This window comes from Eulemur rufifrons, chromosome 29 (assembly GCF_041146395.1).
Source record: "Eulemur rufifrons isolate Redbay chromosome 29, OSU_ERuf_1, whole genome shotgun sequence".
In the NCBI taxonomy this organism is placed as follows: domain Eukaryota; kingdom Metazoa; phylum Chordata; class Mammalia; order Primates; family Lemuridae; genus Eulemur; species Eulemur rufifrons.
The window spans coordinates 18,238,255-18,252,463 of record NC_091011.1 but is presented as its reverse complement, the minus strand read 5'-3'; the positions used below and the strand labels follow the sequence as shown (position 1 = coordinate 18,252,463).

General features: G+C 42.3%; 1 protein-coding gene across 3 annotated transcripts in view; it reads right to left on the bottom strand.

Moving 5' to 3' along the window:
• Window positions 1–14,209, bottom strand: part of AOAH (acyloxyacyl hydrolase) — a 189,698-nt gene that overhangs the window by 71,613 nt on the left and 103,876 nt on the right. For all 3 annotated transcript variants that reach the window (XM_069461844.1, XM_069461843.1, XM_069461845.1), the window contains one exon: window positions 575–666. In XM_069461844.1, coding sequence (XP_069317945.1) covers window positions 575–666 — 92 coding nt within the window. The remainder of the gene's footprint in view (window positions 1–574; window positions 667–14,209) is intronic.

Sequence of the window (14,209 nt, the reverse complement as noted above, 5' to 3'; positions counted from 1 at the left end):
TACCATGTTAAGGACACTTGCAAAGTCTCACAGCACCACAAGTGTCCCTGCCAGGTGCAGGTGCTGGGAGGCAGAGGGCAGGCCCTCAGGCAATAATACCCAGTCACATGCAGCGAATCGAGTTTGTGTGTCACTTAGAGTCATCCTGCGTGGTCTCTAGCTGCAAATCCAGAGCATTAAATCCAGGGTGATTCCAGGACTTTGAGACTTGCCAATTAACTTTAGCCATTACCTTTATAAATGTTAATTTCTGACAGTAAATAATCAAGTAAACTTCGTTGTCCCTTGAATCAGAAAAATTCAGTGATGTGTTTGAGTATTTTCCATCAGTGGTAAACTGTAAGTCCCCTGGCACCCTCTGCAACCAACAGCAGGGATCTTCCTTTCTTGCCAGCACTGTTAAAATGCAATTTGCATTGCATCCTAGAGTGTGGTGGATGGACTCGAGTGTCATTCGTGTTCTAGAAGCAATTCCTACTAATTCTCATTTCAACATCTTGGGAGCAAGACTCATCTCCTGTTCTTTTCTTACACAGATACGTTGAAATGTTCGAGGGTGTGCAGACACACATACCTGCTAGTGGAGTCCAGAAACCCAGTAATACCGGAGAGTTGAGGCCAGTCGAGCTCATCGCTAAGAGCTGTTGGTAAGTCGGAGAAGGAGTTCTAAAGAAAAAAATTAGAGTAGTAATTATCAAAATGGTCAGTTTTTTCCCCTACAAGTAATAAGAATATCCATTGCCTAAGCATTGTTCTCTGTCTGTCTGTCCTTCTCTCTTAATCTCTCTCTTTAAGAGCTTTTGGCATTTAAGGCAGATGCCACTTAACCTCAACCTTCATCGGAGAATTCACAATGATCAGCATCACCCAGGAGCTGGCTTCTGTTCAGCTCCTGTGACACCTGCCGAGCATACGGCACCTCATACACTTGAGAGAGATGCTCCAGTACACAGGTAAACTTTGCATGCTTTACATTTTCTGAGATTTTCTCCATTTTCAGTTTAGATCATAAGAAAGTCTATTGCCTAAATAGTAATTAACCTGGAAAGTAATACCTGAGCCCCCAGCAAAAATGCCTTTCCTTGTGATATAGTTTGGTTTTTTTTCTTTTTTTTGAGACAGAGTCTCACTCTGTTGCCCTGGCTAGAGTGCCATGGCGTCAGCCTAGCTCACAACAACCTCAAACTCCTGGGCTCAAGCGATCCTCCTGCCTCAGCCTCCCGAGTAGCTGGGACTACAGGCATGCACCACCATGCCCGGCTAATTTTTCTATATATTTTTAGTTGCCTGGCTAATTTCTTTCTATTTTTTAATAGAGACGGGGTCTTGCTCTTGCTCAGGCTGGTCTCAAACTCCTGAGCTTAAATGATCCACCCACCTCGGCCTCCCAGAGTGCTAGGATTACAGGCGTGAGCCACGGCACCTGGCCTCTTGTGATATAGTTTGGATATTTGGCCCCTCCAAATCTCATGTTGAAATTTGATCCCCAAGGTGGGGCCTAGTGGGAGGTGTTTGGGTCATGGGGGAGGATCCCTCACCAATGGTTCGGTGCCCTCCCTGTGGTAATGAGTGAGTTGGCACTAGAGCTGGTTGTTAAAAAGAGCCTGGCACCTTCCCCCTCTTGCTTCCTCTCTCCTCGTGTGATCTGCACACACTGCCTCCCCTTGACCTTCGGCCATGAGCGGAAGTTTCCTGAGGTTCTCACGGGAAGCAGATGCTGGTGCCATGCTCCTGTACAGCCTGCAGAGCCATGAGCCAAATAAACTTCTTTTCTTTATAAATTACCCAGCCTTGGCCGGGCGCGGTGGCTCACGCCTGTAATCCTAGCACTCTGGGAGGCCGAGGTGGGCGGATCGTTTGAGCTCAGGAGTTCGAGACCAGCCTGAGCAAGAGCGAGACCCCATCTCTACTAAAAATAGAAAGAAATTATATGGACAGCTAAAAACATATATAGAAAAAAAATTAGCCGGGCATGGTGGTGCATGCCTGTAGTCCCAGCTACTCGGGAGGCTGAGACAGGAGGATTGCTTGAGCCCAGGAGTTTGAGGTTGCTGTGAGCTAGGCTGACGCCACGGCACTCACTCTAGCCTGGGCAACAGAGTGAGACTCTGTCTCAAAAAAAAAAAAAATAAAAAAATAAATAAATAAATAAATTACCCAGCCTCAGGTAAATCTTTTATAGCAATGCAAAAGGACTAAGACACCTGGGTTTAAAGCTGTGTCCCTAGTCAATAAACTGATGCTCCCTGACCTTGTGGCAGGTCTTAGACACTTTTGGGAATCTAACTATGGTTCCTTTCCCTACAAAGATGCACTTGTACTGAATATGGCCTCTGATTTCAGGGGGCTCACAGGCCCCCTGCAGCTCCTGCACAGTTTGTTAAGAACTCCTGACATAAAGTGTTGACAAAAATAGGATTCATTTAAACTACGTTTCCATGGCTGGTATAAAATTCTGGAAGAAAAATATGGTGAGACAGCATTTTATAAGGTCCCTTTATAAGTGGCCTCTGGGGCATGGCCCTCCTATGGTCTAATTTCTAGAAAAGCTTGTCTAAACTGGTGTGTTTGGAATAGGGCTGTCAGAATTAGCAAATGAAAACACAGGATTCCAAGTTAAATTTGAATTTCAGGCAAAAAAGAAATAATTTTCAGTATAAGTTTGTCCTATGCCATGGTGGAGACATACTGAAAAAAAAGAATTACTTATCTGAAATTCAAATTTAACTGGATGTCCTGTATTTTACCCGGGAATCCTACTTTGGCCAATATTCCCTTTTTGCCTTGGCTGACAGGAAACCTCAGTGAGTGGCTGCAAGAAGCCCCTGCATTTCTCAATGTTGAAAATCCGTGCTTCCTTTGGATAAACATGAAAACCTTGGGTCCTCCTTTAGTGCTGTTTTAGAATTTAAAATACATTAAAGATAATGTCTAAAGGCAAATCGCATCAAAGCAATTGCAGTTTTGAATACAAGTTTTTGAATGTCATGTGCCCCTGTCTCCTGCCCTCCTCCTCCCCGTGGTGATTCTCATCATCTTTTAAGGAATCTAGAATCTTCTAAGAAGATTCTGGAGGCTGTGAGGGGAAGGAAAGCCACACATCTCTCTCATCCACACCTTGAAAACGTGTCTTTGCTGTTCCTTCTGACTACAGAGTAGTACATGTTTGTTATACAAATTCAAACATGATAGTAATTTATGAGGTAGAAAGGAAAGCCTCCAAGATATAACTATTGTGAGATAACCACTGTTAGCAGTTTGTGTTATTTATATATATAAATGTCTAAACAGTTCTATATAAAATAAATATGTAAAATCTACCATAAGTCTTTACACTTGGGAAACCTCAAGTCATTGTTCTACTTTCAGAGAAATAGAAAATAAGTACTCAAAATAAATAAAAACCAAATTTATGTTTCTCAGTTGTGGACTGTTAGGGGTTGAATTATGTCCCCCAGAATGTGACCTTATTTGGAAATAGGGTCACTGCAGACACAGTCAGTTAAGATGAGGTCACACGGGAATAGAATGGGCCCCTAATCCACATGACTGGTCCTTATAAGAAGAGGAGGAGGAGACACAGAAACAAAGACACGTGGGGAACACCACGTGGTGCGGAGGCAGAGATTGGAGCGATGCTTCTGCACACCAACGAATGGCAGGGACTGCAGCCCTCACCGGAAGCTGGAAGAGCAGCGTGGAACAGACTTTCACTCAGACCCCTCAGAAGGAACCAACCCTATGGACATCTTGATCTTGTACTTCCGGTCCCCAGAGCTCTGACACAAGCAATTTCTGTTGTTTTAAGCCACTCAGTTTGTGGCACTTTGTTATGGCAGCCAGAGGGAACTAAGACATGGCCTGAATTAGACAATTTGCTTGTAGTTCTTAATATTCATGGGGCTAAGATATGAAGCCTTCTGCTATGTTGATTTACTTTCAAAATAAGTCATGTCATAAGTGACTGTTTTTAACACAGCAATTATCGCAGGGTACCTTGCGTATTTTCCATGGGTCTCTGAGCTTCCTCTGCTCCTCCTTCCTCAATTGCCTCATCCTTCCACATGCCAATCCTGAGATTTCCTGGTCTGGAAAGAACGCTCCCAACAGATCTCAGAAGACCATCAGTTCCAGTGACTAGTACTTTGACTTCTCTTAGCAGTAGGCACCCACCACTTTCTGCTCAAAATTCCAACATTACTGTGACTTAGTTAATATTCTCTGTTGTGGTTTCTATTTCTCCTGCCACCATGTAGCAAAATTTTCCTTTGCTTTATATCTTATTTTCCCCCTACATCTTTCTGTTTGCAATGTGTGTTTGCTATAGAATTTGAGAATATTCAATTCTGCTAGAGAAGACAGGAAAACAAATAAAAAGGGATGAAACTCACAAGATGTGTTAAGCAGAGATAGTGAGTAAGCAAGTGACTTGTGAGATGTGGGCAGAATTTATGAGCTGAAGTAAGTCAGTAACTTGTATAAAATGTTAAAAGAATGATATTCTCCTTCCTTGCCCTGCTCCCTCACCTTTTTCTCTGTCATCTGTGCAATACAAGCTCCAGACTTGGGAAAGTGGGTTTGGGTATTGATTCTGGGTGGGCCTGATCTCTCGTTCACAGGAAGGAGTTGGACAAGAACTCTGCTAGCATAGGGAGGCATGTCTGATACCCTCTGTAGCCTGGCAAACTAATGGAAGGGATGGTAATTCTAAAGTGTACCCGAAAAGTAGGAAAAGGGCTTTACTCTAAAAATTGAGAGATCTGTCTTCCATGTCTGGCTCTTCAAATACTAAGAAGACACACAAATCAAGAAAACTCCATGATTCAGATATGACACTATTGGAAATAGGTTCCATTCTCCATGCAGCCCCCATTCTCATTCTAGGGTGGGTGATAAAGTTCTTGGCTTTGGTGGGGGAAAGGGAGATGTTGAGGGGAGGAGTAGGATAGGTGGGAAAATGGTAGGCAACCGTGTCTTGGGAAGTGGGGTCTTCCCATTCCCAATGTTCTCTCAGCTCAGTCTCTCTGGATCAATCTGAAGAAATGGGTCTCAGCTACCTGGGAGATTCCTGGAATCCTTGTTGGTATCTTGGAAGCCCCAGTCAGCCCTGGAATCATCCCCACTGGGATTTAAACTGGAGTGGACAGTGGCTGGTGCTGAATTGAGGCTGGGGCCACGGTGTGTTTGCATTCTCCAGCTGGAGCCCCGGAAGGCACAGGCAGGCCAGCTGCACAGGTTTATCCTGATCATTTGATTGACTTCAAAATAATGCAAACCTGTGTTTTCCTGGCCGAATGTTTTAGATTTCACTTATGGTGTTATGGCAAGGTTTTACTGCTACTAGCTGTGCAAAATTGAGGATGATATATCCCAGTTTTTGTATCTCTGATGGCTGTAGAAATATTATCCAGTCTACTTCAACAGGACTGTTGGAAAGATCAAAAGACATAGTGAGAAGCAGGTTGACAAGTTGGAAGCCCCATACTGTGTAAAGCATCATGTTTAGGATGGACCACCTAGAGTCCCTTTCCAAGTGGATTGTCCCAGTTTTAAGAGGAGTGAAGTTTATTGCTAGATAGTAGAAAAGATTTGAACAGACTAACAGAATCCTCAACATATTTTTTCTTCCTTAGTAAATTTGGCAGATAAAAAGGAAAAGTAATGGCCATTAATAGCAAGTGTTTTATAGACCCTAGCAAAAGGAGAATGTTTAAGTCATATCACATTAACCACTATAAGCCTTATTCATGCAACATTATATCTAAGATATTTCAGGCATTTAAGGCAGGAAAAATGCAAATTAAGATTTTCCTCATCAACTCCTGCTTATTCCACTTGAGCATTTATGTTCCCAGGAAACTCATCTTAGATGTACCTTAAATGTACATATGTGAAAAGATTTAATATTTACCAAGAAAAAATTTCCAAATTTAAGGAGCACAAGCAACTTAGTGAGTGTTAGATCAAATACTGCATTGTTTCAAATTTTCTTCTGATTCTTATCAATGACATAAATGTGTCTTTATGTCATACTTGGCACCTGAATACTATTTTTGTATAATATTTTCATTTAACATTGCTCTGTGTGTGTGTGTGTGTGTTTCCATGCATTGAGAAAGGTTGCTGGTTCTTGTTGTTTATTTCTTTAAATTTAAGGGGTACAAGTACAATTTTGTTACATGAATATATTGCATGGTGGTGAATTCTGGGATTTTGGTGTATCCATCACCTGAATAATGTACATTGTACCCATGAGGTAATTTCTCATCCCTCAACACCCTTCCACCCTTCCATTCTTCCTAACCTCCAATGTCTATCATTCCACATTCTATGTTCATGTGTACACATTATTTAGCTCCCACTTACAAGTGATAACATGCGGTATTTGACTTTGTTTCTGAGTTGTTTCACTTATGATAGTGGCCTCCAGTTCCACCTATGTTGCTGCAAAAGACACGATTTCATTCTTTTTTATGGCTGAATAGTATTCCATTGTGTATATATGAGACATTTTCCTTACCCAATCATCCATTGATGGACACTTAAGGTGATTCCATATCTTTACAATTGTGAATTGTGCTGCAATAAACATTTGAGTGCAGGTGTCTTTTTGATAAAAAGATTTCTTTTCCTTTGGGTAGATACTCAGTAGCAGAATTGTTGGATCAAATGATAGCTCTATTTTTGGTCCTTTGGGAAATCTTCATACTGTTTTCCATAAAGATTTTACTAATTTACATTGCTACCAACAATGTATAACCATTCCCTTTTCTCTACATCCTCATCAACATCTATTTTTTTATTATCATTTTTTAATAATAGCCATTCTGAATGGTGTAAGATGATATCTCATTGTTGTTACAATTTGCATTTCTCTGATAATTAGTAATATCGAGCATTTGTATGCTTGCTGGCCATATGCATGTCTTCTGAAAAATATCTATTCATGTCCTTTGCCCACTTTTTAATGAGGTTGTTTTGTTGTTGTTGTTTGGAGTTGAGTTTCTTACCAATTCTGGATATTAGTCCCTTGTCAGTTGCATAGCTTGCAGATATTTTCTCTTATTTTGCAGGTTGTCTGTTCAGTTGGTTGATTATTTCTTTTGCTGTGCAGAAAATTTGTAGTTTAAGTTTCATTTATCTATTTTTGTTTTTGTTCCTTGTGCTTTTGGGGTCTTAGTCATGAATTCTTTGCTTAGACCAGTGTCCAGAAGAGATTTCCCCAGGTTTTCTTCTAGCATTTTTTATAGTTTCAGGTGTTACACTTACATCTTTAGTCCATCTTGAGTTGATTTTTGTATAAGTTGAGGAATAAGGGCCCAGTTTCATTCTTCTGCATATGAGGATCCAGTTTTCCCAGTACCTTGAAAAACATATCTTGCCCCCACTGTATGTTTTTGTCACTTTTGTCGAGGATCAGTTGGCTGTAGCATGTGGCTTTATTTGCGGGTGCTGTATTCTGTTTCACTGGATCTATGTGTCTATTTTTATGCCACCACCATGCTGTTTTGATTACTATAGCCTGGTAGTGTAATTTGAAGTCAGGTAATGTGATGTCTCCAGATTTGCTCTTTTTGCTTAGAATTGCTTTGGTTATTTGGGGTATTTTTTGGTTCCCAGTGAATTTTAGGATTGTTTTTTTCTAATTCTGTGAAGAATGACATTGGTATTTTGATAGGAATTGCATCGAATTTGCAGATTACTTTGGGCAGTATGGTTATTTTAATGATGTTAATTCTTCCAATCCATGAGCATGGGCTATTTTTCCATTTGTTTATGTCATCTACGGTTTCTTTCATTGGTGTTTTGTAGTTTTCGTTGTAGAGATCTTTCACCAACTTGGTTAAATATATTTATAGGTATTTAAATTTTTTGTAGTTATTGTAATGGCATTGTCTTCTTTATTTTGTTCTCAGCTTTATCATTATTGGTGTATAGAAACGTTACTGATTTTTTAACATTGATTTTGTGTACTGAAACTTTACTGAAATCATTTATCAAATCTAAAAGTTTTTTTGGTGGAGTCTTTGGGATTTTCTGATATAAAATCATATTGTCAGCAAACAGAGATAATTTGACTTCTTCTTCTCCAATTCAAATGCCTTTTATTTCTTTCTCTGGCCTAATTGCTCTAGCTAGTAGTTCTAGATGTTGAACAGCAGTGATGAAAGTGGACATCCTTATCTTGTTCCAGTTCTTAGAGGCAATGCTTTCAACTTTTCCCTGTTCAGTATAATGTTGGCTATGGGTTTGTCATATGTGGCTGCTATTATTTTGAGGTATGTCCCTTCTATGACTAGTTTGTTAAGATGTTTTTTATCATGAAAGGGGGTTGGACTTTATCAAATGCTTTTTCTGCATCTATTGAGATGATCATATGGTTTTTGTCCTTAATTCTGTTTATGTGATGAATCACATTTATTGATTTGCATATGTTATGGTTCTCATTTTTGATGACTATTTAGTAAATACAGTAATTTGAGTTTGGAAATATTTTAAGTCCTGACTTCAACAAGCAATTGATATTGGACTTTCTTGAAGCTTTCTTAAGTGGGAGAAAGAGAGTAATGGCATCAATCACACATTCATCTGGTTCTGCCAGTCTTCCAGTGGTGAAGGGAATATCTTCTGTGCCTTTATTCCAGAGTTTACACTTGAGCCCTCCCATGCAGCGCTGCTGTGGACAATTTGCACAGTGTATTCCCTTTTCTAATACACTTGACTGAGTTAGACCTAAAGTGATTATTTTCAAACAGTATAAAGTCACTTGGAGAAATCTGCAAGCAACTACTGTTGGAAAAAGATACGAAAAGTATCATCAGTTAAATAAGTCTTTTTTAAAATCCATTCCTCAGGAGTTAAACTGTCAAAGCAGACAAGGGGATTGTTGTTTTACCAAAAGAAGAAAATAGCTCTTGGGTTGGTGTTTTGATAATGCTTGGAGAGTGTCAAGGCCTGGGAATCAGAGTCAAGGGATACCTGTTTAGCACTGGGACCCCAGGTCTCTCAGTTCTGCTGGCCGGCTGCTCTGCCATCTGTCCTGCAGGTGGCGCCCATGGAAGGTGAGCAAGGTTCCTCTTACTTTATGCCTCTGAGCTTCATAGTGCCCCCACCGCCTCTTGCCTGCTCAGATCTCCCTCCTCACACTCCTACCTCATGAGTGCCTTTCCTATGGGAACACCAAATTACGAAACTTTACACAAACTTTCCTGCCCTGGTCCCATTCCTTTAGGCTTTGCTATGTGAATAAATCCTATAAATAAATCATGATGCTTGGATGTGCTATGTTTCCTGGATAACTTTTGTATTTTAAGCCAGAGTGTGGAAAGTAAATAACATTGAGTTCCCTTTATGTGCCAGGCACTGAGACAGGAAGTGTGCACACATTGTCCAACTTAACACAACTCTGTGAAGGGTTGGTCTTCCTCCCTCCCTTCCTCCTTCTCTTCCTTCTATGAATACTTTGGAGCAACCACCCATGTATCAGATGTTGGATATTACCTCTAAAAAAAGAACGAGAACTCATACCTCAGACCAACAGCAGTAAATTAAATGACCAAGCCTTTGCTTAGTGAGAGGTACAGGGAGAGAGCCCCTTTATAGTAGGTACCTCCTGTTGCTGGCTCTGGCCCCTAGAGGATTCTGTGTTTTCTGTTGGTGGGAGAATCCCTTACACAGGGTGGTGCAGGGCCCGGGTGAATAGAACTCAGAGGGAGTTTGGATGCCTTGCCAAGGTCATAGAGCTGGTAAACAGCAGGGCTGGGATGTGAACCCACGTTCTGATGGAACAAGTCAGGGAGAAGCGTAGGGCAGGCAGGACCTGCACCACCCTCAGCTTTCCATAGCCCACTTGTACCTGCTCCTTGCTTTGCCCCCAAGCTGCCAGAGCCCATGATCACATGATTGGCTAAGCTGGGCTTGTTAGTTGTTGAAAAGGAGGCTTCCTTGTTGCCTGTTTAGGGGATAGTTTCTCAGATACTGCTTTGGGTAAAGAGTTCAGAAATCCACAGGGAATCCGAGAGTTCCCACTATCTTTTTCTTCTGTGTTTCTCATGTATGAAGGCCGTGTTTAACTTCAGAAGAGTGCAGAATTAGTATTTTTTGGATACAATATGGAAACAATATGTGACCCTACACAGTCCCCCTGCCCCACACCTCTTCCCCACCCCCGAATCCCTACACCCAGGGCCTGTTCTGGCCTGACGTATCCTGGGAAAAGGCAGCCACAGGGAACAACACACTGCTGCTGCAGAGGTCTGTCCTCCAAGGGGGCCTGGCAGATGAAGACCTGGAAGAGAGGACCTATCATCTCAGGCTTAACTAGATTAGGTAGCACAGCTCTCATACACTAGTGCTTTGATACAGATAACCTCAAGAAAGTAATTTAGCTCTGTGAGTTCGATTCGTAAACCTTATAATCCCACGTACCGTGAGATGAGTCTCACATTGAGGGAAGGTCCCTGTGGCTCTATAATTTATGAAACACAGAGACAGACAGGTAGAAAGAGAAGGGGAGAATTGTAAGTGTTCAATGAAAGTTGGCTGTCAGTAATATTAATAGGGAAGTCCAGAGTACTATGTCAGGCTGTAGAAGGGACACCTATCCTACCTGTGGGGATTTGGGCAAGGAATCTTGAAAGAAATCTTATCTATTGCATGAGTCTTGTAAGGTTAGTAAGAGGGAGCTGGGACAAAGGAGGTAGAGGGAAAATAGTTCCAGCATTGCTAACATCACATGCAAAACCTCAAGGCTAAGTTCATTATGTTAATATTATGTCCAAAGAAGACCAAGAAACATCAAGTGTATCAGTTACATATTTCTATGCAACAAATCACCCACAAATTTAGTGGCTTAAAATGTACTCCATGCCGGCAGACTAGTAATCATAATTGCTCACCTTCTGGTATTATGCTTATTTGATGTACATTTAAACTTCGACTTCAGCCAAATAAGGAATTATAAAGGAAAAAGTACAGTATTTCATCTTTGACCCTCTACCAGCCCAGAAGCTTGTAGGGGCAGTGAAGAAGTAGTCAAGTGAAGAATTCTAGCAAAAGATGATCAGTAAATGAAAAGAGGACAGAATGGCAGGGAACATGCAATCTGTCATCATTTCACCTAAATGTGGCTCTTTATTTTTACCTTGTCAGCTCCTCTTAGTTTCTTTCTTCCCCCTTTTCTATTATTTATTACTTAAGCTCTAACCCTATGATTTATTTATTCCATGAATGAGTCGAGACATGCATTTATCTAACTGCCCCATACCACATAAGAATGCATTTCTACCAAATTCCCTTCCTTCCGTCATTTTTCCCAGGGTGATTGGAGGACTGTATCCAGATTCATAAAAGTGGGAAAACAAGAGTTTAAAATCTCCTGCTCTGACACAGAGATAATCCCAAGTCAATTCTTTTGTAAGTCCAGTGAAACAGATTCTTTCACAAGGGCCAGAAAGAAGCAACAAGAGATACATATCATAGGAGCTGACTCTTCTAATACTTTTGATTTTGTAAAAGTTTGGTCATTTCTAAATCATCCAGGCTGCCATTTGTCGGGGTGTGAGCAGTTTTTCTTTTTGGGGACGTAAGGTCTGGAATTTGACACCAGAAGAAGCTCAACGTGCACAGTCAGGTTATGGAGATGAGACTGGGGAGAAGAGCTCCCTGGGGCCACCTGATCACCAGGACTGAACTACTGTGATCACAAACAATCGTCTCATTTTCCTCCTCTCCCTCCCTTTCACCTTATGCCAAAAAGCTGTCACAAAACCTCACTGCACTGTCCTTTGGGAATTGCGCTCATCATGGCTCTGGGTCACTGCAGCAGCCTCTGGCCGGGGGCCCTGTCCCCTCACCCCCTCCTAGCATCTTCAGCAGTGTTTCCCAGAATCTCCTGGGAAGTGGTCTTAAAGATGCATATTGGGTGGGCTTGTTGTGGGGCCCTGGAATCTCATTTTGAGCAAGTGTCCTAAGTGACTGCAGTGACCGGCCAAGCTTGGGAAGCCTGACCTGCAGGTCCTGGAGCTCTTCAACGTCATCCTCTCCCACGCAGTGCCCACCTTCCCCAGCCTGTCCTCCCAGTCTGCCTCTCCCATCCCGCAGCTGCCTAGGTCCCCCAACTTCCCACTGACCCCTCAGACCTCTAGGCCTTGTCACAAGCTCTTCCTCCCACTACCCTCTCTGTATGGGTCCAGTGCTGCTCATTGGTCAAGAGTCAGCTAAATCTCGACGTCCTTGCCTGCGCTGGCCTTCCTCTCTCAGGTGTCCCCTCCTATGTTCTCCTTGAACCCTGTCCATGCTTAGCTAATGACACTAATGACACCTACCACGCTAGCACTAGTGCAGAGGCTGGCAAACTGTTTCTGTAAAGGGCCAGACAGTAAATATTTTAGGCCTTGTAGGCCATTCTGTCTCTGTTGTGACTGTTGTAACTCAGTTCTGCTGTCGTAATGCGAAACCAGCCAGAGACAATATGTAAATGAATGGGCCTGGCTGTGTTCCAATAAAACCTCATTTACAAAAACAGGAGGAGGAAAGCATTTGGCCCAAGGGCCATAGTTTCCTGACCTCCAACAGAGTCAGTGTGTATCCGGGCTCCCTGTTTAACTGTATTACTTTGGATCAGTCTTAGTTTCTTTATCAATACAACACACATATTAATGAGGTCATTTCAGTACTGTCTTAGTCTGTTTGGGCTGCTATAACAAAATGCCTTAGGCTGGGTAAGGTAAACAACAGAAATTGACTGCTCGTAGTTTTGGAGACTGGGAAGTTCAAGATCAAGGTGCTTGCAAACTCAATGCCTGGTGAAGGCTACCTCTCTGCCTCATAGATGGTGCCTTGTCACTGTGTCCTCACATGGCAGAAGGAGCAAGAGAGCTCCCTCCAGCCTCTTTTATAAGGGCACTAATTCCATTCATGAGGGTGGAGCCCTGATGACTTAATTACTTCCTAAAGGCCCCACCTCTTAATACTATCACACCAGGTACTAGGTTCCAACTTATGAATTTTGGGAAGACAGCAACATTCAGATCACAGCAAGTATTAAATGAGATAAGGCAAAATACAACACCTGGTATTTGGTAAGCACATGGTAATATTTGCTTTAAATTATTATTATAGTTGTGAGCTTACTTGTTTACCTTCCCAACTAGACTTTAAGCTTCTTGAGGCTAGAGCTGGTGTTTTTCACCTCCAGAGCCCAGTTGTCCACCCTTATCTATTGTCTCTGTCTTTAATAACAGAATAGTGCTAGTTGAGCGCAGGGCTGCCCTGCCAGGGACTGTACTTCTCAGTCTCTGCTGCAGCCCCGTGTGGCCATGAGACTAGGTTCTGGATGACGGGCTGTGAGAGGGTGATTTGCGCCATCGTCTTGCCAAGTTCTCCCAAGGTAGGCATGCTCTCCCTTGGCCCTTTTCCTTCCCTGCAGGTGGGAAGGGGCCAGAGCAGGAGCGGCTACCTTGGACCCAGGGATGGAAGCTGCATACTGAGGATGATCTAACTGTCCTCCAGCCCTGACTGCTTCCCTCTGGATTATTATGTGAGAGGAAAACACACTTCTATCTTAAGTCACTGAATTTTGGGACTCTGGTTCAGCAGCTGAACGTATATCCTGCTTGATTAATAAACTAGCATTCTTAAAGGGCTGGGTCATCCATTCATTCTTATTGGCTCTAAAATATTTTATCCACATGAGACCAGGACCTCTTTGCTGCTTCCTGATCTACTTTCCTTTGAGCTCTTTGGCAGCCAGGCTTTCAATTCTTGGCTTGGTGATGCTGTCCTCAATTTCTGCTCCCGGAATCTTTGGACTTTGTATTTCATGCACGCTTCTCTTAATTTTCCTTCTAGAAATTACAGTTTAGCTCATCCTTCTGGCAACCTCCCAACCATTGCCTTGAGTAGGAAATCCACAGGAAATCATACAGAGGCCAGTTTTGTCCCCCATATATTTGGCTAGGGCTGGGCTGGTTCATCTCTGCTGCCTCCCACCCCCCATGCTTCCTAAGGAGTGGCATGGAAGGAATTCAACGGCTTAAAAACACAATGAATGAATGGTGTGTAGCAATCAATTCTAATCATCCAAAATTATTTTTAATACCAGAATTCCCTTTTTCCACATCCCAAGGGACTTGAGATTCTTGGTGTTTCCCCTGTGATGAGTTAGTTCCATGGACCTATTTTATGGCTAAGGAAGATTGGGGAGAGT